This window comes from Pseudophryne corroboree, chromosome 1, assembly GCF_028390025.1.
Source record: "Pseudophryne corroboree isolate aPseCor3 chromosome 1, aPseCor3.hap2, whole genome shotgun sequence".
In the NCBI taxonomy this organism is placed as follows: domain Eukaryota; kingdom Metazoa; phylum Chordata; class Amphibia; order Anura; family Myobatrachidae; genus Pseudophryne; species Pseudophryne corroboree.
The window spans coordinates 409,557,481-409,583,022 of NC_086444.1; the positions used below are offsets into that span (position 1 = coordinate 409,557,481).

The window sequence follows — 25,542 nt, forward strand, 5'->3', positions numbered from 1 at the left end:
GACTATTGCTCGCTGGATTTGTAGCACAATTCAGCTGGCGCATTCTGCGGCTGGATTGCCGCATCCTAAATCTGTGAAAGCCCATTCCACGAGGAAGGTGGGCTCATCTTGGGCGGCTGCCCGAGGGGTCTCGGCTTTACAACTTTGCCGAGCTGCTACTTGGTCAGGGGCAAACACGTTTGCTAAATTCTACAAATTTGATACCCTGGCTGAGGAGGACCTTGAGTTCTCTCATTCGGTGCTGCAGAGTCATCCGCACTCTCCCGCCCGTTGGGGAGCTTTGATATAATCCCCATGGTCCTTACGGAGTCCCCAGCATCCACTAGGACGTCAGAGAAAATAAGAATTTACTCACCGGTAATTCTATTTCTCGTAGTCCGTAGTGGATGCTGGGCGCCCATCCCAAGTGCGGATTGTCTGCAATACTTGTATATAGTTATTGCCTAACTAAAGGGTTATTGTTGAGCCATCTGTTGAGAGGCTCAGTTGTATTTCATACTGTTAACTGGGTTTAATATCACGAGTTATACGGTGTGATTGGTGTGGCTGGTATGAGTCTTACCCGGGATTCAAAATCCTTCCTTATTGTGTCAGCTCTTCCGGGCACAGTATCCTAACTGAGGTCTGGAGGAGGGGCATAGAGGGAGGAGCCAGTGCACACCAGGTAGTACCAAATCTTTCTTTTAGTGTGCCCAGTCTCCTGCGGAGCCCGTCTATTCCCCATGGTCCTTACGGAGTCCCCAGCATCCACTACGGACTACGAGAAATAGAATTACCGGTGAGTAAATTCTTATTTTCCAACTGGGGACTGTTTAAAAAGAGAAGTGCCTCCTAAGGTAGATATGCACGTCATTCGACTAGTGCGAAAATCTATTTTACCTTTGCCATCTACGTCCGTAAATGATGTCGCAGACAGAAGAGGTTTTTTGAAAAACACATTTTCTCTGTCAGGGGCAGTCATAAGGCCTGCTATGGCCTCAGCCTGGATGGCAAAAGCGGTAGTTGAATGGGCTGAAGAACTGGTAAATGGGCTCTCAGCACCTACTAGGAAGCGGGAGTCCCATATAGCCCATATGAAACAGGCTGCGCTATTCTTAGAAGAAGCCGCAATGGATATGGGTACAATTGCTTCTAAAGCGTCAGCCTTGACGGTAGCTGCTCGCAAAGCAATTTGGCTACGTACATAGAAAGCTGATTCAGAATCCAAGAAGTTTCTGGAAGCTTTGCCTTTTGTTGGAAACATTCTTTTTGGGAAGGAACTGACAGATATTCTGGAGTCAGAAGCTGAATCCAAGAAGGTCAGGTTTCCTGCCAGTTATAACCCTAAACCTAAGGGTTCCTGATTTCGGCCATTTTGGTGGCAAGGTAAAACAAAAGGTAAAAATTAATCAAAGCAAACGCAGTAAAATAAGTCTGGTAAAGCAAAGAAGCAATGGGCCACCAGAGGGCCAGCTTCTAACCAGAACAGAAACCATCAGCCTGATGGTGCGGGCCTCCACCTGGGGGACTCCAAGGTAGGGGGTCGTCTTCAGTTTGCACACATGGCAGCAGTCAACAACAGACGCTTGGGTGCAAGAAGTGGTATCTCTGGGTTATGTTTTCCCTATCAAGAAGTGGCCTCCTTGAAGGCTTTTTTGCACAAGCCCATCTCGTATAGAGGCGAAGGCCAGGGCCCTGCAAGAAGCAGTTCAGGAATTGCTTCAGTCTGGGGTAATTATTCCAGTACCCCCGGCACAACTGGGGCAGGGTTTTTCCTCCAACCTATTCTTGGTCCAGAAGCCAAATGGGTAATTTCGGGCCATTCTCAATCTCAAAATGTTAAACAAATACATTTGAGTTCCACATGGAGACATTACGCTCCATAGTTTTGGCCATGGAACCAGGGGATTACATGGTATCTCTGGATATACAGGATGCTTACCTGCATGTGCCAATAGCATTGTCCCATCAGTGTTACCTCAGGTTCGCTATCCTCCAGCAACATTTTCAATTCCAGGCATTACGCTTTGGGTTAGCCACAGCCCCCAGAGTATTTACCAAGATCATGGTGGTTATGGCAGCTTTTCTCTGCAAACGGGGAATGAGTATTTTTCCATACCTCGACTATCTTTTAATCCTGGCACAATCCCAGGAATTGCTCTTGAGCCATCTCCAGCAGACCGTCTACAGAAATATGGATGGCTCATAAATTGGGTGTCGTCTCTGATTCCGTCACAACAGATGATTCACTTGGGGGCTGTATTGGATTCAAGTCTGCAGAAAATACTTTTACCTTTTGGAAAAGATATCCAAGGTGCAGTTAATGACTCAGGAATTGTTGCACAGTCAAACAATATCAATTCACGCAGCAATGCGAGTGACGGGGTTGATGGTGTCAACATTCAACATGGTGGCATATGCACAATTCCACTTAAGACCTCTGCAACATCTGATTCTGACCAGATGGAATGGAGTACATCAGACAATAAAGAAACAAATGATGGTACTTCCAGAAAAGGTAAAAAGGTCATTAGCCTGGTGGCTACAGACATCCCATCTAGACAAAGGGAGACCCTTTTGGATATCAGTTTGGGAGATCTTGACAACGGATGCCAGCCTACAAGGCTGGGGAGCAGTGTCCGAAAAATTATGGTTCCAGGGACAATGGACCAAAGAAGAAAGTTGCCTGCCAATAAACCTGTTAGAAATTCATGCCATATACATGGCACTGATTCAGGCAAAGGACATTCTGCAAGGAAAACCAGTCCAGATTCGCTCGGACAATGCAACGGCAGTAGCGTACCTCAACCATCCGGAAGGAACTCGCAGCCAAAGGGCAATGTTGGAGGTAAGTCGCATACTAAAGTGGGCAGAACTCCATCTTCCAGCATTGTCCGCAGTGTTCGTTCCAGGAGTTTTAAACTGGGAAGCGGACTTTCTCAGTCAACGCACAATTCGAGCAACCGAATGGGCTCTAAACCCGGAAGTATTTCAGACTCTAGTAGACAAGTGGGGGTTGCCAGAGAGAGATCTCATTGCATCCCATCTGAACAACAAAGTTCCGGCATACGGGTCAAGAACAAAAGACCCCGGAGCGATCCTTGTGGACGCACTGTCAGTGAAATCGGACTTTCATCTGGCATATCTGTTTCCTCCAATCTCTCTGCTACCCAGGGTAGTGAGGAAAATAAAGCAAGCAAAGGGTGCCGTGATTCTAATAGCTCCGGCCTGGCCCAGAAGGCATTGGTACATAGATCTGCAGAGAATGTCGATGGATGCTCCAATTTTGCTCCCTCAATGTCCAGATCTACTAATGCAGGGTCTTTGTTATCACAGGCATCTGGATCGGCTGTCTTTGACAGCGTGGCTGTTCAAACCTCAATCTTGAAGTCAAGAGGTTTCTCAGAACAGGTAATTCAAACTATGCTCAGAGCAAGTAAACCATCCTCGGCTCGCATTTATCACCGAATATGGCAAGCCTATATTCATTGGTGCAGTGAAAGAAGTATGGATCCAAAATCTTTCAGAGAATCCAGAATCTTAGATTTCCTTCAGGCAGGAATGGATAAGGGTTTGAAGGTGGCTTCCTTGAGAGGTCAAGTTTTAGCATTGACTGTATGGTTCCAAAAGAAAATTGCCAATTCACAGGATGTGCGTACTTTTTTCCAGGGAATGCTGTGCATTCAACCACCTTTTGTTCCTCCTGCAGTACCTTGGGATTTAAGTCTGGTTCTCAAAGCCCTTCAAGGGGCTCCATTTGAACCACTTAAGAAAGTGGATCTTAAATGGTTGACAGCTAAAGAACGCTTTCTACTGACTATGGCATCAGCTAGAAGAGTGTCAGATTTAGGAGCACTGTCGTGTAAGTCTCCTCCTTTTCTGATTATATTTATTTAATCAATCCAGATAAAGCCGTTCTCGGAACTAAGTCTGATTATCTTCCAAAGGTGGTCTCGAAGTTTCACCTTAATGAAGAAATTGTAGTCCCGGCTTTTCAGGTATCGGGACTTTCTGCGGGAGAAGCGTCGATGGATCGTACCCGTGCCATCAGACAGATTCTCTTCATACTCTACGGATTTTACAAGAGGGGATGCCCTGCTACTAAACAGATGCTAGCAAGATGGCTTTGAATGACTATTTCAGAAGCATATTCTCAAGCTGATCTCCTGGCTAATGTCTCTGCTCACTCTACACGTAAGGTAGGTCCTTCATGGGCAGCACAACATGGTGCTTCAGCAGAACAGATATGTAAGGCAGCCACATGGTCTTCCATTAACACATTCATTAGACATATTGGGCCAGATGTATGAAAGTGCGCTGTGGTTTCCGCTGACCACAGCGCACCTTAAGCCTGCAATTAGCACATCCTCCTAATGTATGAACGGCGTGTTAACGCCGTATAGCTTGGTCGCCGCGCGCCCCCGCCACTTACCGCTACCCCGCTGTAGTGAACGGGAGACGAAGAGCAGAGGCAATGTATGATTGCCTCTGCTGCCCCTTTTCGTCTCCTGAAGCCGACTGTCCGGAACGCCTCCCCCAGGCAGGCGATGTGGTCAGAATGTGCAGTGGCTTTGTTTTTTTTTTAAATAAACTTTATTTAACATGGACATTCTTCTGCTGGTCCACACAGCTCTACTGCGCATGCGTCGGGGGCCTCCGGCGGTGAACACAGGAAGAAGGGAGAAGGGCGCATGCGCACAGATTGCGGCGCCGAGCCGATGTGGAAGGTGCGCTACCGCAGGACAGGTTGGATAACGCACTCACACATCGGCGGGGGCCATCTTCATACATTGTGGCGGCGGCAGCGGGCGTATCACCACGATAATGTGGTGATATGCACCTGGACACATAACGTCCGTTAGGACGTTTTTAATACATTACCCCCATGATGCCTTGGATACCTTTGCCTCTCGACGCTGAATTCGGGCGAAAGGTTCTCCTGTCTAATCAGGAGCGTCCCCACCACTAGAAATTGCTTTGGGAGGTCCCAATGTTATCCTGTGGATAACCTGTGGACCCTGCCGGAGAAATATAAGTTATGGTAAGGTGTTACCGTTGATAACGGTATTTCTCCTATGCTCACAGGTTTCCCACCCTGACTCACCTGATTTGAGAATCTTTATACTCGCTAACCTCTTCCCTCTTGCGTGGAAGGGTGTGCATGTGTGTTCTTCTTGCCTGAATAGGGTTTTACATAATGCTCCTGCCTAAATGCTTTGGAAACGACTGATTTCACTGAGTCGGTGGGCGGGATTATATGGGCGAGCCCGTTGCATCCTGGGAGGCCAGAAAGCTTGTGATCGTTTGGTGCCAATCTGCTGTCGCTCCATCATATCCCAATGTTATCCTGTGGAAACCTGTGGACATAATAGAAATACCTTTTATCAACGGTAAGTTCTTACCATAACGTATATTTTGATGGTACCCCTTGTAAGAAGCTATTACAGTGGCTATGCCTGTCAGCTGGAAATAAAGCTTTACTTGTTTGCAATACCTCAGCCTCCCATTGGTCGTCTTAAATTTATCCGCTACAGGTGCATATTATGGGTTAAAAATCCTATTGGAGATGAGAAAGAAAAGCAGGGATAGAAATCCCATTAAAACAAAAAATGTATGTCTGGCATCCTCTGCTGTATTGCTACGTGTTTCGTGATCACTTCCTTATCCAATGCATGGCCTGTGATTAGCCACTGTATTGTAGACGGACCATTCACTATTCCGTAAACAAAATACATGGAGTACTCTTAACATCCATGTAGTCATTATTTCTGTCAGGCTGGAGATAGAGAGAGATATAGGTGTATGTAAATTTTTTTTTTTACAATTGTATTATAGGATTTTCTAGTACTTATTGAGCACTGTAACTATACATCTCAAAGCATTGCTGGGTACCAGGAAATAATATGAAATTTGTTTACCCTTATATTGTAGAAAGGAGTGGAAGAGCCTCTAGGATAGGGAAGTGGTTTTGGACATGTTAAGCTTTTAAGGTCGTTTTGGGAACTCTAGAAGAACGTGGTAGAGATACAGATAGGGAGCGCTATAATAGTCTGTGTGATCTCACTGTGCAGGATGTTAGAATTGTGAATCTTGGTAGACTCCTATTACTCTGTATATTTTTACTTTATTAAAAATATACAAAGCACTGGACAACGATATAAATTTGAGATTTCATGTTATAAGGTTTCATTTAGAATGAAGTAATATGTAATGTTGGATCAAACTAATTGTATAAATGGGTTCACATATGTAGCAAAGTATTCGTTATGCATAGATGTCAGTGTTAACGTTTCCAATAAAGTGCCTATAACTGCATAATGTAAGGGCCATATGCCTCATCGCTCTGAAAGTGATAAAATGGAGAAAGTACCAGCCAATCAGCGCCTAACTGCCATTTTTCAAACACCGCCTATGACATGGCAGTTAGGACCTGATTGGCTGGGACTTTCTTTCTCCATTTTATAACTCTAAAAGCGATGATGCATCTAGCCCTAAATCTTTTATAAACCATGTGTGGATACAATTGATTGCCAAGATATTTTTGAGATGAAGAATGTCACTATGTTAATCAGTTCTAGAAATAAGAAGGAAGTTATTACCAATTTCGTCCCAGCCATATACAGTATGTGAATCTTCTGGGAAACCGCGATGTAAGTCCTAGATGCGTGTACAAATTTTATAATTAAAACCTCTAGATTAGCCAGCTTTTATGATCCGGTTCCTATAAGTGGCTACCAAGAGTCCGTAGTGCTGTACACAGAAGGTTAAACTCAACCTTTATGTAGAAGTGTAACTTTCTGTCTGTTTGTATCCTGCTGTTTACAATAAATGTGTGCATTTTTTTTATTTTTTGCAGGCTCTTCCAGCTTGGGGGTGACTTAGAAGATCTGGAAGCTGCTCTCAACAATTCAGAAGCTCAATCACCATTTGGATCGGGGTCATGCTCTGCACTAATTAAGCTTCTTCCTCGGAATAAAGACCTCTTGGTGTCACATGTTACTTGGAACACCTACCAATCCATGCTGCGCATCATCAAAAAGTATACACTTCCTTTCCGCACATCTCCCAAGGGTGAGGAATGACACTTTCAGCGGTTTCTTTTGGCTTTACTAATCACTTCTCCTATTTGCTGTGTGTGTGTGGAATGGGTTGGTATCTGTGCCCGGTGTGCGGTTGTGAGATCGGCGGTATCCCGTCTGTCAGATGACCGAGGGGAAGGGGGCTGCGAGTGCAATGAATCCCCTTGCGGGCTCGGTGGTGAGCTGAGCTTGCCGCAGCCTCTATTCCCACTCTATGGGTGTTGACACCCACGAGTAGGAATAGTTCCTGTTAGTCGGTATGCTGACTGTAGATTGTGAGGGAGCGGGATATAGGAGTTTGTGTTGTGACTGCCGCTCACCTAACCACATCCTGTGTGGAATAGCACCATCACTTTGGTGGGTGTCAGAATACTAGGTGTTGTCTTTAGGGGTGTGCCCAACAGACGTATCTGCATCTGGTGGTTGTTCACTCACACTGACCAACCACCACTACCATCTAAAGAGAGATCTGTTGAGAACAGTGGCCAATTAATCTTTCCTCTGTGCACACTGGCAGATCGTCGTTGTGAAATGTGACAAAACATAATGGTCTGGCCTTCTACAGAGCACACTGGTAAAGGAAATAGTCCCTCTAGTCTGCTGTGATGCCCTACAGCAATTGTCACAGTACCTCTTGTCATTTTGCCACATAAATGTAAATACTATCTAATAATGCTATGCGCCAGGTAGAGCATGTTACATTTATTGCGTCAGTTACTGTTCTGTACACATTGCGTCAGATAGAGCATGTTATACACTTTGCGCCAGGTAGAACACGTTATACAAATTGTGCCAGGTGGAGCACATTACACACATTGCACCAGGTAGAGCACGTTACATGCATTGCGCCAGTTAGTGTTCTATAAACATTGCGTCAGGTAGAGCATGTTAAACACTTTGCACCAGGTAGAGCACGTTATACACATTGTGTCAGTTAGTGTTCTATACACATTGCGCCAGGTAGAGCACGTTACACACGTTTTCTATGGTAGCAGGGAGTCACAGCCACGCTACTTGCTACTTTGGGGGTGCCTGCAGCCGTTATTCATGGGGAGGGGAGGACGAGAGATCATACCCTTCATGGTCTCCATCTCTCCCAAGTTCCTCCCTCTGTTGTGGAGACCTGACTAACGGACAGCACCGGACAGCGCTGCGGGTCACAGTGTGTCCTGAGGGACCCAGCGGTTTTTTTTTGTGTCCCCAGCATCAATTTTGGGGTAAAATATGCGCTATAGCGCGTTTTTGTAATCACTGACCCTGTCACTTTATCTGCCACTGTGTTCCACCAGTCATACGAGGAATCATTTGCTCAATGTGGCTTATATCTCATGAGCAGTCTAGCATTGCTGCATAATAAATTCTTCTATTTCACGGTATATGCATGCGTTGCATTTCAGTAATATCTTTTCTGCAGTGGGGTACACCGGGTTCCACAGGGATAACACCGGGGTGTAGAGTAGGATCTTGATCCGAGGCACCAACAGGCTAAAAGCTTTGACTGTTCCTAAGATGCTCAGCGCTGCCGCCTCTATAAACCCCGCCTCCGTGCACAGGAGCTCAGTTTGTAAGTTGGTGCCTGCAGTGCAGGTCACGAACAGGCAGGAGCCCTGAAAAGAGCTTTTTAAAAGAAGATTGAAGACTTCAAGGGCTGCAGCAAAGGCACTCTTAGTGCTAGATGTCATTCTGACATCTCCTGCTGCAGCTCCATCACCTCCCCCTGGCGGCGCTGTATACTCCCGTGCCCTGGTTGCCGGGTACTTACAGCGGAGGGCTCCGGTTCTTCAGGTCAGGCACGCACACTCACCGCAGCTCTCCGGGATCGCGTGGCCGCATCTAGGGAGGAGGTAAGAGGGTCCCCCCAGGCGGGACCCGCTGTAAATCACGATCCGGCGCGGCCATTAGGAGGCGGGCCGTGCACGTGCGCTGGCGTGAACACTGTGTTGGTACAGGGACCCCACTAGACCACCAGGGCAGGGGCACAGGTTGGTTTTCTGTAAAACAGTTTTATTATGGCCCACAGTACCCGGTGGTGAAGTCCAGCAAGGGGATAAGGCTCTGACCTTTAGCCCCTCCCCCAGGGCGCCATTTAGAGTAAATGTTCCCACCCTGGAGCTGCATTTCTGTCTCCCCCACTCCCTGTCAGCGTTTGGTTGCCATTTACACATGCTGAACTGATTCTGGGACTGCACGGGCAAAGTCTCCTCTGTAAAGCCGCCTGCATTATCAGCGCTGTGCATTTTACAGGACACTTAACGAACACTGTCATAAGACATGTAGAATACTTAAGAAACAGTGCATTACTTCAGGGTTATGTAGTACAAGTACCTTGTGATATAGATATATCAATGCACAGTTAAGACTGGATGTATAAGTCTATGGGGTATATGCAATTGCGGTCGAATTCGCGGCAATTTTCGCCGTTTTTTAATTCGACTTAATTCGACAGGTGAATCCCGGAAGGTGGCTTCCGGAATTCACCATATTCAATGAAAAACGGATTCGCCAGAGTCGCGGGCGAAAATCGGCCGATTTGGCGGATTTTGCCGCGATTTTTAAAAACGGGGAAAAAACGGGAAAAACCCGAAAAAAAAAAATGGCGTGGGGTCCCCCCTCCAAAGCATAACCAGCCTCGGGCTCTTCGAGCTGGTCCTGGTTCTAAAAATGCAGGGGAAAAATTGGGCAGGGATCCCCCGTATTTTTAAAACCAGCACCGGGCTCTGCGCCTGGTGCTGGTGCCAAAAATACGGGGGACAAAAAGAGTAGGGGTCCCCCGTATTTTTAACACCAGCATCGGGCTCCACTAGCTGGACAGATAATGCCACAGCCGGGGGTCACTTTTATGCCGTGCCCTGCGGCCGTGGCATTAACTACCCAACTAGTCACCCCTGGCCGGGGTACCCTGGGGGAGTGGGGACCCCTACAATCAAGGGGTCCCCCCCCCCAGCCACCCAAGGGCCAGGGGTGAAGCCCGAGGCTGTCCCCCCCCCCCCCCCCCCCCCCCCCATCCAATGGGCTGCGGATGGGGGGGCTGATAGCCTTTTGTGATAATAAAAAGATATTGTTTTTTCCATTAGTACTACAAGTCCCAGCAAGCCTCCCCCGCAAGCTGGTACTTGGAGAACCACAAGTACCAGCATGCGGGAGAAAAACGGGCCCGCTGGTACCTGTAGTACTACTGGAAAAAAAATACCCAAATAAAAACAGGACACACACACCGTGAAAGTAAAACTTTATTTCATACGCCGACACACACATACTTACCTATGTTGACACGCCGACTGCCACGGTCTCCGACGATCCGAGGTACCTGTGAAAAAATTATACTCACCTTCCAGCGTCCAGAGGTACATCCAGGTCCAGAGATAATCCACGTACTTGGCAAAACAAAAAAACGAACAACGATCCATACCGGACTAGAAAGGGGTCCAATGCTTTCACATCAGACCCCTTTCTCCCGAATGCCGGGACATCACGTGACTCCTGGCACTGAAGTCCCTTCAGCCAATCAGGAAGCGCTACTTCCGTGGTGCTCATCTGATTGGCTGTGCGCTGTCTGTGATGCGACAGCGCATCGCAAAGCCGCTCCATTACTTTCAATGGTGGGAACTTAGCGGCTAGCGGGGGGGTCAGCCGCTGACCGGCGGGTGACCTCACCGCTAGCCGCTAAGTTCCCACCATTGAATATAATGGACTGGGCTGTGCGATGCGCTGTCTGCTCAGACGCACACAGCCAATCAGATGAGCGCAACGAAGTTGCGCTTCCTGATTGGCTATAGAGACCTTTCTGTGACAGCTGTCACTGACAGGTCTCTCTGCATTCGGGGATAGGGGTCCCATGTGTCAGCATGGGACCCCTTTCAGTCCGGCATGGAGCGGGTGTTCGGTTTGTTTTTTTCTCCAAGTACGTGGATTTATCTCTGGAGCCTGGTTGAGGAGTATATTGATCTTTTATTTTCAGGTACCCCTGGATTCTACATGGAGAAGAGGACCGATGTCGGCGTGTGAACATAGGTAAGTATGTGTGTGTCGACGTATGAAATAAAGTTTTACTTTCACGGTGTGTGTGTCCTGTTTTTATTTGGGTATTTTTTTTCCAGTAGTACTACAGGTACCAGCGGGCCCGTTTTTCTCCCGCATGCTGGTACTTGTGGTTCTCCAAGTACCAGCTTGCGGGGGAGGCTTGCTGGGACTTGTAGTACTGCTGGAAAAAACAATATTCTTTTCATGATCACAAAAGGCTATCGGCCCCCCCATCCGCAGCCCATTGGATGGGGGGGGGCAGCCTCGGGCTTCACCCCTGGCCCTTGGGTGGCTGGGGGGGGGGGGACCCCTTGATTGAAGGGGTCCCCACTCCCCCAGGGTACCCTGGCCAGGGGTGACTAGTTGGATATTTAATGCCACGGCCGCAGGGCACGGCATAAAAGTGACCCCCGGCTGTGGCATTATCTGTCCAGCTAGTGGAGCCCGATGCTGGTGTTAAAAATACGGGGGACCCCTACGCTTTTTGTCCCCCGTATTTTTGGCACCAGGCGCAGAGCCCGGTGCTGGTTTTAAAAATACGGGGGATCCCCTGTCGATTTTTTCCCCGCATTTTTAGAACCAGGACCAGCTCGAAGAGCCCGAGGCTGGTTATGCTTTGGAGGGGGGACCCCACGCCATTTTTTTTTTTAGGATTTTACCGTTCCAGCAATAAAAAAATAAATAAATAAAAAAAAATAATATTTAAAAAAATATATAAATAATATTTGTGCCTCCCAAAAAAAAAAAAAAAAAAAAAAGTACCTAATCCCTTCTAATATAAATAGATCTGCTATTCCCAAAAAAAAAAACACAAAAAAAAACATGTTTAAAATTTTTTTATTTGTTTTCACCCTCCAAAGTGTGGCGGATTGAAAATGACGAATTTGCTGTCTAAAAGCACTGCTGTCGAATTTCCAAACTTGAATTGAATATGCTTTGGTCGAATTGCAGCACTTATATCATTGCAGAAAAGTCGAATTTGCAAAAATTCGAATTTCAAAAAGTCGAATTTTGAAAGTCCGTTTTTTGGTCGGAAAGCACTGAATTGCATAGGCGAATTTTTTTTTTTGGTCGAAAATGACCCGAAATTCGACAATTTCGGGAATTCGACCGCAATTGCATATACCCCTATAGCTTTACGTAGTATTGCTAGTCCAGTGCAGTTTTATTGTTTGTCATAATTTCTGCATTGTACATGTGACTGTATGTGCATATAGCTGCTGTGTGATTTCTACTTCGTGTATCTCGCTCGGATTGCTATCCCTATATTCTGTACCCTGAGGGGGGCTAAGTGCGTCAGGATTATTATTTGATATAGGTATTTCACAGGATATACTTATTGTGTATTTTTCTCTGTGATTTTCAGTCACTGAATACCTCTTCAATCCTCTGTTTGTGCTATCACACTGTACAGGGGGTTCTTGGTCGGGTATTATACTGCTGATATTGTAGTGTTGCCTGTGGTTCACGCTCTCATATTATGTCAGCTTCAAGGGTCGACAGTTCTGTGGCTGATCCCGCATTACGCGGTGGTGACACATTAGAGGAAAACATAGCAGCGGAGGGTTCAGGTTCTGGGGGTTCCCTACTCCCCCCCCCCAGTAGGTCTGCAGCAACGGGGGTACATAACGACCCTCCTTGGGCTACTTTCTTTACTTTACTAAATACGCTGGTAACTAGACTTGCGCCTCCTATGGGACCTCACGTGCCGGTATAGCCACATATTGTCCCTGCGGTTAATCCGCCATGGGCAGATCTCCTGTCCACTCAGTTACAGCAATTGAATCACTCATTGAACAAACAGAAACCTAACCCTCGCCTGCCTAAGACCAAGGGATCCTCTAAGCGGGCCATTACTTCCTCACAATCCACCCATGTTTCAGACACTTTGTCGGATGAGGATGGTTGTATACTGACCCACCAGACACTGATCCAGATGCTTCTGATGGGGAATCTGTTTCATACGTGGATGTTCCTGACCTATTAGAGGCTATCAGGCTGATTCTTCAAATTGATGATGACCCAGAACCTGTTGTTACCTCTATGAAACCTGATAGATTCAAACGTCAGAAGGTTACTAAATTTAGTTTTACCTCATTCTGACCACTTAGTTGACATATATCAGGAATCCTGGAAAAATCCAGGAAAGAAATTCACACCTCACAAGAAGATGCTGGCTCGCTATCCCCTCGCTGCAGAGTTGAGAAAATTGGGAAACTCCACCGCCGGTGGATTCGCAAGTAGCTCTGCTGGTGGTGTCCTCTGCTCTGCCTGTTGCTACCGTCACCTCTCTGAAGGAACCAACTAATAAGCGTATGGAGGGTTGCTTAAAGGCTATTTATACCCTTGTGGGAGCTGTGCATCGGCCCACTATTGCGGCTACGTGGGCTCAGGAGGTGGAAGAAGAGCTGCCGTCCAAGTTTTCTGATAATGCTAGACCGTGTCTTTCGTATATTGTTACAGCCTCTCATTAGATTAAGGAGGCAGCTTCTGATGCCGGTGTTTTGGCGGCCAAGGCCTCTACTATGTCCATTCTGGCTCGCCGGATTCTCTGGCTACGGTCCTGGTCTGTGGATCTGGACTGGTGGGGGGGGGGGGGGCATGCAAACGTCATTTTAGTGGGCGGTGTGGCCCACAGACGTTGCTATAGGGGGCGTCTGTCATCTTTACATGCTGGGAGGGCAGGAAGCGGGCGGCTGTTCTAGCAGGGCGCCGCAGAAGGGGCAGGGTGGATTTTGCCTTTAAAAATCGGACAGGGCGCAGCACCCTGCTAAAACAGCCTAGCGTGAATACTAGTACTATTCACCGCTGTACCTAGTCCCGAAACCGAATGGTTCCTCCTGGCCCATTCTCCACCTCAAGTCCTTGAACAAATTTGTGAGGGTCTCCAAGTTTTGTATGGAAACTCTTCGCTCTATTGTTCTGGCTTTGGAGCCCGGGGACTATATGGTCTCCCTGGACATACAGGATGCTTACCTCCATTCCTATTGCCATGTTGCATCAGCAATACTTGCGGTTTGCTATTGGCAACCTCCATTATCAATTTCGGGCCTTACCTTTAGGATTGACCACGGCTCTGCTAGTTTTCACAAAGGTCATGGCAGTAATGACGACCCTACTCCCACCGTCGGGGGTCCTACCATATCTGGACGACTTGCTGATCCTGGCAATTCTCCATCTGGATCCGACGGTCCAGTTTCTGCAAACCCACGGGTGGCTCGGCTAGAAGAAATCTTCCCTGGTCCCTGCTCAGAGCATGGTGCACCTGGGGGTATTGTTGGACACTCACAACCAGCGGCTATTCTTGTCTCAGGAGAAGGTCCTGAACCTTCAGGACGGAATTCGGTGCTTCCTCTCTCACCCGCGAGTGTTAATACACTCGGCGATGCAAATACTAGGCCTCATGGTGTCTGCATTCAACATGGTAGAGTGCTCCATTTCATTCCCGCCCTCTGTAGAAGCTGATTCTTGCCAAGTGGGATGACCTACCTCACCAGATTAGGTCTCGCATGATCTCCTTGTCTCCAGAGGTTCCTCTGTCACTGAGCTGGTGGCTACAGGACCATCGTTTGAGCAGGGGTCGTCCCTTTTGGATCTCCAACTGGGTCCTTCTGACGACTGATACCAGTCTGCGGGGTTGGGGAGTGGTGTTGGAGCAACTCTCTACAGGGTCGGTGGACCAGGGAGGAGTCTCTCCTCCCGATTTAACATTCTGGAATTGCGGGCGGTGTTCAATGGTCTAAACCTGGCCCAGTATCTCATACAGAACAGGCCTGTTCAAGTACAGTCAGACAATGCCGCCACGGTGGCGTACATAAATCATCAAGGCGGCACTCGAAGCCGCATGGCTATGATGGAAGTGTCCAGGATTCTTCAGTGGGCGGAACGCCATCTGCCGGCCGTATCGGCAGTGTTCATTCCGGGGGTCCTCAACTGGGAAGCGGACTTCCTCAGTCGTCAGGACGAACACGCCGGAGAGTGGAGCCTCCATCCAGAAGTATTTCAACTCCTAGTGGATAAGGGTGCCTACTAGATGTAGACCTGGTGGCGTCTCGACACAATCGCAAGGTTCCGGTCTTCGGAGCAATTACAAGGGATCCTCAAGCAGCGTTCGAGGAAGCACTGGCAATTCCATTGAACTTCCGGCTGCCGTACATGTTGCCTCCGGTGTCACTCCTGCCCAGGGTAATAAGGAAGTTCAAGCAAGAAGGAGGAATCCTACTTCTGATCGCTCCAGCGTGGCCCAGACGGCATTGGTTCTCAGACCTACAGGGTCTCTTGATTGAGCGTCCTCTTCTACTTCCGCAACGCCCAGACCTCCTCGTTCAGGGCACTTATGTATAACAGGATTTGGCCCGGCTGGCTTTGACGGCGTGGCTCTAGAAGCTTCAGTTCTAAGGGCCAAAGGATTTTCTGAGGCGGTCATTCAAACCATGTTGAAGGCCCGTAAGCCGGGTTTGGCTCGGATTTATTATAGGTTCTGGAATTCTTATTTTGATTGGTGCGCATCTAACATTCATGACGCTTACAAGTTCAGTATGGCCAAACTGTTGGCCTTCCTGCAATGTGGCCTGGACTTAGGCCTTCGTCTGGCCTCCTTCAAGGTTCATATTTCTGCCTTGTCTGTATGGTTTCTGAGAAAAATTGCGACTCTGCCTGAAGTTCATACATTCACTCAGGGTGTGTTACAGATTCAACCTCCCTATGTCTCGCCTGTGGCTCCTTGGGATTTGTCGATAGTTCTGGAGGCCTTGCAAGGGTCTCCGTTTGAACCTCTTGAATCTGTGGACCTTAAGTGGCTTACTCTTAAGGTCTTGTTTCTGCTGGCTATTGCCTCTGCTAGACGGGTTTCAGACTTGGGTGCCTTATCCTGTCGGTCACCCTTTCTGATTTTTCACCATGACCGGGCGGTTTTTAGGACACACCCTGGTTATCTACCTAAGGTGGTGTCTTCTTTCCACCTTAACCAAGAGATTGTGTTTCCAGCCTTTAATCTCTCCTGAATTATCCTCCAAAGAGCGATCTTTGGATGTGGTACGGGCTCTCCGTATCTATGTGAAGAGAACAGCCTCCGTAATGAAGTCTGATTTTTTTTTTTTTTTTTTTTTTTTTTGTACACTTTGGTTTTCAGAAACGTGGTTGGCCTGCAAATAAGCAGACCCTGGCCGGATGGATTAGAATGGTGATTGCACATGCTTATGTACAGGCTGGTCTTCCAGCTCCTGCTACCATCAAAGCTCATTCTACTGACGGTTGGACCTTCTTGGGCGGCACGCCGTGGTACGACCCTTGAACGATTGTGCAAGGCGGCTACGTGATCCTCAGTGAACACGTTCATAAGGTTCTATGCCTTCGAAACATCCGCCTCCAAGGATGCTTCCTTTGGATGCCGGGTTCTTGTGCCCGCTACAGTTCGTCCCCTCCCATGAGGAACTGCTTTAGGACATCCCCGATGTATTCCCTGTGGAACCCAGTGTACCCCGCTGCAGAAAAGGAGATTTGTTAAGAACTTACCGTTGTTAAATCTTTCTGCGAGGTACACTTGGTTCCACAGGGCGCCCACCCTGACGCACTTAGCTTCTTTGGGTTTGTATGGCAATAGCCGCCGATACCTTCTGTCATGAGAATGTGGTGTACGTGGCTACTAACTGTTTCTTTTACCTGCTACTGCGTTGGACTGGTTAACAAAACAGAGCTCCTGTGCACAGAGGCGGGGTTATAGAGGCGCTGAGCATCTTGGGAACATTCAAAGCTTTTAGCCTGTTGGTGCCTCTGATCAAGATCATACTCTACACCCCGATGTTATCCCTGTGGAACCCAGTTTACCTCACAGAAAGAGATTTAGCAACTGTAAGTTCTTACCATAAATCCTTTTTTTACATAAATGTGTTAATGTTCTTTCTGTCAAATTTAGCAAAAAGTATAACTGCTGTTCCATGAGAAACAGGATGTGAGTTGTTACAAACAGTGTGATAGTAATAACTTCTTTAAAATACATTGGGGTCTATTTAATGTCTGAATTGATTTTGTCTCGGGGGAGGGGGGGGGGGCTATAATACACCTTTACTAACAGAAGGTTTTGGGGTTTTTTTTCCCCCACTTACGTCCTAGAGGATGCTGGGGTCCATATTGGTACCATTGGTACTTTAAGAGTTTAATAGTGTGGGCTGGCTCCTCCCTCTATGCCCCTCCTACCAGACTGTTTAGAAAATGTGACCGGAGGAGCCGGTCACAGCTAGGGGAGCTCTACAGAGTTCTCTTGGTGAAGAGTATTTTTCTTCCTTTTCAGGTTTTTTTTATTTTACAGGGAGTCTGTTGGCGACGGCCTCCCTGCAGCGTGGGACTGGGGGGGGGGGGGGCGGGGCGGGGCGGAAGCAGTGTCCACTCTGCGGGGTCTTGAGCCACTGCTCCCGCTGACTGGACGCTGGCTTCAGAGGGGTCTGATTGTGCCCCGCCGCAGGGGAATGCCAGCCGCCACCCCCTCAGGAGCTGAAGGGTGGCGAGTGAGTCACTCCCCCCCCCCCCCCCCCCCCTTGCAAGCGGGGGGACGGTGTGAAGAGGGTGGCTACAAGTTCAGGAGCGCGGTCTTGCCCGCGCTACTGGAAGGCTCAGCGGTACCTTGGTGCGACGCTAAGAGGGAGCGCCTTGGGCCAGCTCCGGACCCTACACTGGTCGTTTCAGGTATGTCGGGGTCTGAGGATCCAGGTCAGCACAATCCTCCGGGCCAGTATAATCCTCATGTGAGCGAGAAGACGGCACCATTGAAGGGGGTGGAGCTTCTCCTCAGAGCGGACCCAGCAGCATTCAGTACCATTTTTCCTGCCTGCAATCACTGTTCACTGGATCCAGGTCCCTCCAGAGCTTTCTCCAGCAGTCTGTACGGTACCAGGGGGCTGTAGAAGGGAGGGGAGGCTGCTTAAAGGCTGTGTCACCTATTAAGGGACACAGTCAGCGCTGGGAAGGGACTCCTGTTAACTGAAATGTGCTGTGTGTGGGTTGGCTCCAATCTCTCTTTCTGCCATTCTTGGGGGGGGGGGGGGGGGGGGCTCTGCTTACCCAATACCTTGGGGTGTTTGGGGGTGTGAGACAACATGTCTAGGGACATTTTCATATGCTGCAGAGGATTTGTCTTCCCAGGAAGATTCCATTCCATGTAATCAGGATTGCACTGTTTTAGCGCAGACCCCAGCTAGAGAGCCAGAATGGTTGGTCTCTCTGAGGGGGTACTATTTCTCAGATTTCTGCTAGGACTGAGCATGCCACTCAGGTCCTCTATGGTGGTATGGTCTGATTCTGCCTCCTCTGGGTCCCCTGCGGTACATTCTCCTAAACGTGTGCTTGCAATTATGCAGGATGATACGGACACCAACTCTGACGCTGCAGATGGTGATGGGGATGTGTTGAGGGGGACGGCATCACTTGCCAAGGGGGTGCAGTTGATGATTGAGGCTGTTAGGGATGTTTTACACATTTCGGACACAGCTCCGGAACAGGTGGAGGAGGCTTTCTTTACGGATAATAAGAACCCCTCCCCCCCCCTTTTTGAAAAGGCATGGGAAACTCCGGAAAAGAAATTCCAGATTCCCTAGAGGGTCTTGGTGGCTTTTCCCTTCCCAGAGGAAGAGATGGGAGTTCCTGCCGATAGTCGACACCTCTGTATCCAGGCTGTCCAAGCAGGTGGTGTTACCGGTCCCTGGATCTACCGCGTTAAAGGACCTGGCAGATCGCAAGGTGGATGCTACACTGAAATCCATTTACACGGCTTCAGGGGCTATATTGCGGCCTACTATAGCCTGTGCTTGGATTGCTAAAGCTATTGCCAGGTTGTCAATCACTCTGCAGGAGGAATTGACTACGCTGGACAAAGGTGACGTTGATTTATTTTTACGTAATATTCAGGATTCTGCAGGGTTCCTGGTGGATTCCATGAAGGACCTGGGTTCCATGGCTGCGGAGATCTCCTCCATGTCAGTCTCGGCTCGCAGAGGTCTCTGGCTGCGCAACTGGTCGGCGGACTCTGAATCCAGGTAGTGTATGGAGGGCCTTCCATACAAGGGTCATGCTCTCTTTGGGGAGGCGCAGGATGCGTGTATTGCCACGGCTACCGCGGGTAAGTCTCCTTTTCTCCCCTCAGCTGCACCGGCTACGGAGAAGCCTTTTTCATCTACCCCGACAGTCCTTTTGGCCCGTGAGGCCTAGAAAGAATAAGCTTTCGAACACCTTCTTCAGAGGTGGTCGTGTCAAAGGAAAGAAACCTGCTCCCACAGGTTCCCAGGCCCAGAAGCCCGCTTCTGATACCCCTAAGTCCTCCGCATGACGGACAGCTAGGCCTGGAGGAAGGTCAGGTGGGGGCGAGACTCCGGCAGTTCAGCCACGTCTGGGTGTCGTCTGGTCTGGACCCCAGGGTTCTGGATATAGTGTCCAGAGGGTACGGACTGGAGTTTCAAGATCCCCCGCCTCACCGTTTCTTCAAGTCAGGCTTTCCAGCCCTGCTGGCAGACGGGACAATTCTTCTGGAGGCCATCAGAAAATTGGTGATGTCAGAGGTCATTGTTCCGGTCCCACTTCAGCAGAGGAACGAGGGTTATTATTCGAACCTTTTCATGGTACGGAAACCGGATGGTTCGGTACGGCCTATTCTAAACTTAAAATCTTTGAATTCTTTTCTCAGGGAGTTCAAATTCAAGATGGAATCTCTGAGAGCTGTCCTCTCAGGTCTGTCGGAGGGGGGAGTTCCTGGTGTCCCTGGACATCAAGGATGCTTACCTCCACATTCCCACTTGGGCGCCGCATCAAGCATATCTCTGGTTTGCGCTGATGGACGATCACTATCCGTTTCAGGCGCTACCGTTTGGCCTCTCCACTGCACCGAGGATTTTCACCAAGGTGATGGCGGAGATGATGGTTCTTCTCCGCAAACAGGGGGTGAACATAATTCCATATCTGGACGATCCCCTGATCAAGGCGTCATCCAGGGAGAGGTTGTTGCTTTCCATCACACTCACGATGTGGCTCCTCAGGAGGCATGGTTGGATCCTAAAACTTTCCGAAGTCTCATCTGGAGCGGACAAGGCGGCTGTCTTTCCTGGGAATGATCCTCGACACAGAAGTGCAGAGGGTATTTCTCCCGGTGGAGAAAGCGTTGGTGATTCAAGCAATGGTCCGGGAGGTCCTAAAGCCTGCCTGGGTATCTGTTCATCAATGCATACGCCTTCTGGTGAAGATGGTTTCTGCCTACGAGGCTCTGCAGTATGGCAGGTTTCATGCTCGACCCTTTCAGCTGGACCTATTGGACCAGTGGTCGGGCTCTCACCTACACATGCACAAGAGGATACGCCCGTCTCCGAAAGCCAGGATTTCACTCTTCTGGTGGCTACAACTTCCACGCCTTCTGGAAGGGAGAAGGTTCGGAATTCAAGACTGGATACTTTTGACCACGGATGCAAGTCTAAGAGGTTGGGGAGCGGTCACTCTGGGGAAAACCTTTCAGGGACGATGGTCGGATCAAGTCGCTTCTCCCAATAAACATCCTGGAACTCGGGGCAGTTTACAACGCCCTTCTGCAAGCAGCACACCTTCTACAGGATGGGGCTGTTCAGGTGCAGTTGGACAATGTGACCACAGTGGCCTACATAAACCGACAAGGCGGAACGAAGAGCAGAACTGCCATGGCAGAGGTGTCAAAATCCTCATCTGGTCAGAAAGGCACGCGGTGGCAATGTCGGCAATCTTCATTCCGGGGGTAGACAACTGGGAAGCAGACTTCCTCAGCAGACTCTATCTCCATCCAGGGGAGTGGGGCCTCCATCCGGAGGTGTTTGAGGAGGTAACTGGTTGGTGGGGGGTTCCTCACATAGACATGATTGATCTCCCGCCTCAACAAGAAACTACGGAGGTACTGTTCCAGGTCAAGAGACCCACAGGCAGTGACGGTGGAAGCACTGGTAACACTGTGGGTGTTCAAGGCAGTGTATGTGTTCCCTCCACTTCCTCTGATACCAAAGGTTCTTCAGCTCGTGAGAAGAACAAAGGTTCTGGCAATCCTCATTGTTCCGGACTGGCCAAGGTGGGCTTGGTACGTGGATCTGCTGGAAGATCCACGGCCTTTACCTCTTTGGGAGGATCTGCTTCTGCAGGGGCCGTTTGCTTATCAAGACTTACCGCGGCTTCGTTTGACGGCATGGCGGTTGAACGCCAGATCTTAACTCGGAAGGGTATACCGAGTGATGTTATTCCTACCCTGATACAGGCCAGGAAGGGGGTAACGTCTAAGCATTACCATCGCATTTGGAAGAAATATGTTTCTTGGTGTGAGGCCAAGAAGTTTCTGGTGGTGGAGTTTCAACTTGGCTGTTCTCTCCTTTTTCCTACAGGCAGGGGTGGATATGGGTTTGATACTGGGCTCCATCAAGGTCCAGATCTCTGCTTTGTCAGTCTTCTTCCAAAAACAATTGGCTGTTCTTCCTGAGGTTCTTACCTTTTTGAAATGGGTTTTGCACATCCAGCCTCCCTTTGTGGCGCCTACGGCTCCATGGGATCTTGATGTGGTATTGCAGTTCTTGCAATCTGCTTGGTTTGAGCCTCTACAGGAGGCTGATCTCAAGTTTCTCACGTGGAAGGCGGTCACCTTGTTGGCCTTGGCTTCTGCACGATGCGTGTCGGAATTGGGGCTTTAGCTTGTAAAAGCACCTATCTTATCTTCCATGAAGACAGGGCGGAACTTAGGACTCGTCCACAGTTCCTACCTAAGGTTGTCCGCTTTCCACATCAACTAACCTATTGTGGTGCCAGTGGCTACTGTCTCCTCATTTGTTTCAAAGGCCTTGGATGTAAAGAGGACTTTGAAGATTTACGTGAAGAGGACGGCTCGTCATAGGTAAAGTGACTCTCTATTTGTCCTCTATGATCCAAAGAAAATTGGATGTCCTGCTTCTAAGCAGTCTATTTCACGCTGGATCAGGTTCACGATCCAGCATGCTGATTACAGAATTCAGACACTGCAATCCAGATGTGGAAAGGCCCACTTCTTGTAAATTGGGCTCTTCCTGGGCGGCTGCCCGGGGTGTCTCGGCGGTGCAACTCTGCCGAGCAGCTATTTGGTCTGGGTCGAACACGTTTGCCAAGTTTTACAAGTTCGATACTTTGGCCTCTGATGACCTCAAGTTTGGTCAAGCAGTGTTGCAGGAGCCTCCACGCTCTCCCTCCAGTTCTGGGAGCTTTGGTACATCCCCATGGTACTAATATGGACCCCAGCATCCTCTAGGACGTAACGGAAAATAGGATTTTGGTTACCTACCGGTAAATCCTTTTCTCGTAGTCCGTAGAGGATACTGGGCGGCGCCCAGCGCTTAGTTTTCCTGCATTGATTTTATAGTTCAGTACTGCCTGGTTTCTAGGTAAGTTCTGCGTTATTTACTGTTTCAGCTGTTGCGGAGTTGTTCCGGCATGTTAGCTGGATTTGACTGTTGTGTGAGCTGGTATGAATCTCGCCACTATCTGTGTAATTCCTTCTCTCGAAGTATGTCGTCTCCTCAGGCACAGTTTCTAGACTGAGTCTGGTAGGAGGGGCATAGAGGGAGGAGCCAGCCCACACTATTAAACTCTTAAAGTGCCAATGGCTCCTGGTGGACCCGTCTATACCCAATGGTACTAATATGGACCCCAGCATCCTCTACGGATTACGAGAAAAGGATTTACCGGTAGGTAACCAAAATCCTATTTTTGCCTGGTTAAGTCTAATTGTAACGATGCAAAGGTATTAATAGTATACTGTGGTCTAGAGGAATCACCTATGGTACTGTGCCTCTCGCATAATATAGGCATTATTTAAATTAGCAGAGTGTGAAGTAAGCTGTACACCTGTAATGCCCAGCAAATGTAAATATAGGTTAGAGTAGTCCTGCTTTATTGGCTGAAAATACACAAACATGGAATTGTTTAGTTTTTCATTTTGCTGTTAATTGTGTATTGATTGTCCTCAGGGGGCACTGTGGTACCGGGCTGGGCTCAGACATTCTCCTCCTACCCAGGCACCATCTTCTCTGGTGATGACTTCTACCAGCTGAGCAGTGGTTTAGTGAGTATTCGTGGCCATACCAACAATGTCATTGTCACACTGCAGCCTGTGTACTAACTTGTTTAGCATTGAACCCATATGGACCTTAACGGAATACAATTTTATTACCTGCATATCATATGTCATAGATCAATGGGTTTTTTCTCTCCTGCAGGGTCCACAGGTTATCTGCAGGATAACATTGGGATTTGAAGTAGCGACACAGGATTGGCACCAAACGATCAAAGCTTTCAGCCTCCCCAGAATGCAGCGGTCCCGTCCCTATATCCCCGCCTCCTGGCTCAGGCAATTCAGTTTTGTTTGGTGCCGCAGGAGCCGGATCATGATCAATTTGCTAATGGTTTTTAGCAGCCATAAGCTTTTTATTTTATTTTATAGTCTTACTATATTTTATGAGCGGTCTTTCCTTCTAAAAAGCGTCTTATACCTACCTTAGAGTCGCTCCAACAACTCCCCGCCGGGTTACGACAACTCTTACCCACGTGTAGAGTGCTGTTTCGGCGGGTGTCTGTGTATGATGTACTAGCAAGTCCAGCAAACGTTACCATGCTGTGGCCGGAGCACAGGGAGAAGGTAAGGCATCGGTTCCGCTTAGTAGGGTAAACGCGAGACGCATCTGCACTGTTTCGGGATGGACACCACCAAACAGCCGCTGATGCTGCTGCCAACAGCGCTAGGCCTCGGGGATCATGGGCTCCTGGGGTAGTATGAGGCCGCGATCCCTAGGGTTGATGTGCAGTTTCCTCCGAGTGAGCTCCTGCTTCCGTCTGAGACGCTGTGTATCTAAAAAGACCCAGTTGCAACATAGGCAGCTGTATGACTGATGCGATTGTGTACCCTAATAACGTCTGGATCCACTCTGCGTTCACTAACGTATATTGCTCAATCCTTGAAGCAGGGTGAAGTCTCCCTGTATACCACTCTCCTGAGCTTTGTGATACAGCACTAAGTTTATCTACCTTTTGGTACGAATAGTTGGAGAAGTGCCTGATGCATATGACTCTATAAACTATTGCTGCTGTTTTCTTTTGCTGAGCGACTGAATACGTTTCAACTCCTATATAAGGTAATGCCGTAATATGTTTCTCCTACATACTTGAAATGTACAGCATCTGTAGTTGATCATGTGCTCCTATTGTTTATTATACTAATGTATTACCTGTGACTGATTGCTGACTGTACTATTTTCTGTCCGTTTCTGTGTATTCTGATCCTAAATGCTGGTGCAAAGCAGGAGGGATCGGATTGTATGTCAATTTAACAAATTTTAAAGTGATTGCAGTCACAATTTGTGTAGTTAACACTGTTAAGGTGTGTGATATTATTTTATCATGTCTAAGAGGCAAGGGTGAGGAGGATACACTCCACAGCAGCACCAACACTTATTTCATGTCATGTTTGTCTTGCAAAGCTGGGTTTACCTCTCCTGATCTGGTTCAAAATGGATTATGTGCAAATAGTTTTAGCTTTCAGCAAAGCCTCTTGAATATTCAGAGGCAGGCAGATTCCGGTTGAACCCCCACGGGCTACTTTTGCACAGACATCATCCAATATAGCTGAGGATAATGCCAGCTCCTATACCAGGGATAGGTTACTCTATTAACCATTACATGCAACATTCCACCTGGGGGTTATCGCATCCAGTACAGGAATCTGCAGCCTCTCAACAGAAACAGGGTGAAAGGCTGGTGGTAAGTAAATCACATAGACATGAAACATCTTCACAGTTTACACATGTTTCAGATGAGGACTCTTTGGAGGATGAGGACTCATCGCACTCCGGGTCTGCATAGAGAGACGTGGAGGAAGGCCTCAGCTTGGTGGACATTCCTGAGCTAATTCGTGCTATGAAAGCCATTCTATCCTTAGAAGAGGCAGCAGAGCCTTTGTTAAAATCGAAGTGCACCTGTGTTTAAACATCCCAAAATAGTTAGGACGGAGTCTCCCGAGTCAGAACAGCTGACGGAAATTATGCAAGAGGCTTGGGTTATACCCAGTAAGAAGTATGGATTTCCCATTATCCTATTCCGGCTGGGGACTCTTTAAAAAGGGAGGAGGCTCACCAAAGTAGATACGCATGTCAACCGATTCGTGCGAAAATCTACATTACCTCTGCCTACGACATCATTAAATGATGTCACGGATAGGAAAATAGATGGTTTTCTTAAAACCATTTTTTCCTTGTCTGGGGCAATTATAAGACCAGCCATGGCTTCAGCCTAGATGGCAAAAGCCGTGGCAGCCTGGGCTGATGCATTGGAGGATGACCTTTTCAATGGCATCTAGAGAGCAAAAATCCCATATTGCAGATATCTAATAGGCAGCTATTTTTATGGAAGAAGCAGCCTTGGATATGGGTACAATTGCCTCTCAGCATCTGCCTCAGCC

General features: G+C 48.4%; 2 protein-coding genes across 4 annotated transcripts in view; one reads left to right on the plus strand and one right to left on the minus strand.

Moving 5' to 3' along the window:
• The window catches only part of FICD (FIC domain protein adenylyltransferase), a 1,034,845-nt gene that overhangs the window by 241,764 nt on the left and 767,539 nt on the right, over positions 1 to 25,542 (minus strand). The window lies entirely within an intron of this gene.
• Positions 1 to 25,542, plus strand: part of PLBD2 (phospholipase B domain containing 2) — a 126,308-nt gene that overhangs the window by 29,777 nt on the left and 70,989 nt on the right. For all 3 annotated transcript variants that reach the window (XR_010171121.1, XM_063913282.1, XM_063913281.1), the window contains exons 6-7: positions 6,836 to 7,050; positions 23,060 to 23,154. Coding sequence is in view for 2 of the 3 variants with exons in the window: in XM_063913282.1 (XP_063769352.1) it covers positions 6,836 to 7,050; positions 23,060 to 23,154 (310 nt within the window). In the remaining variant the exon portion in view is untranslated. The remainder of the gene's footprint in view (positions 1 to 6,835; positions 7,051 to 23,059; positions 23,155 to 25,542) is intronic.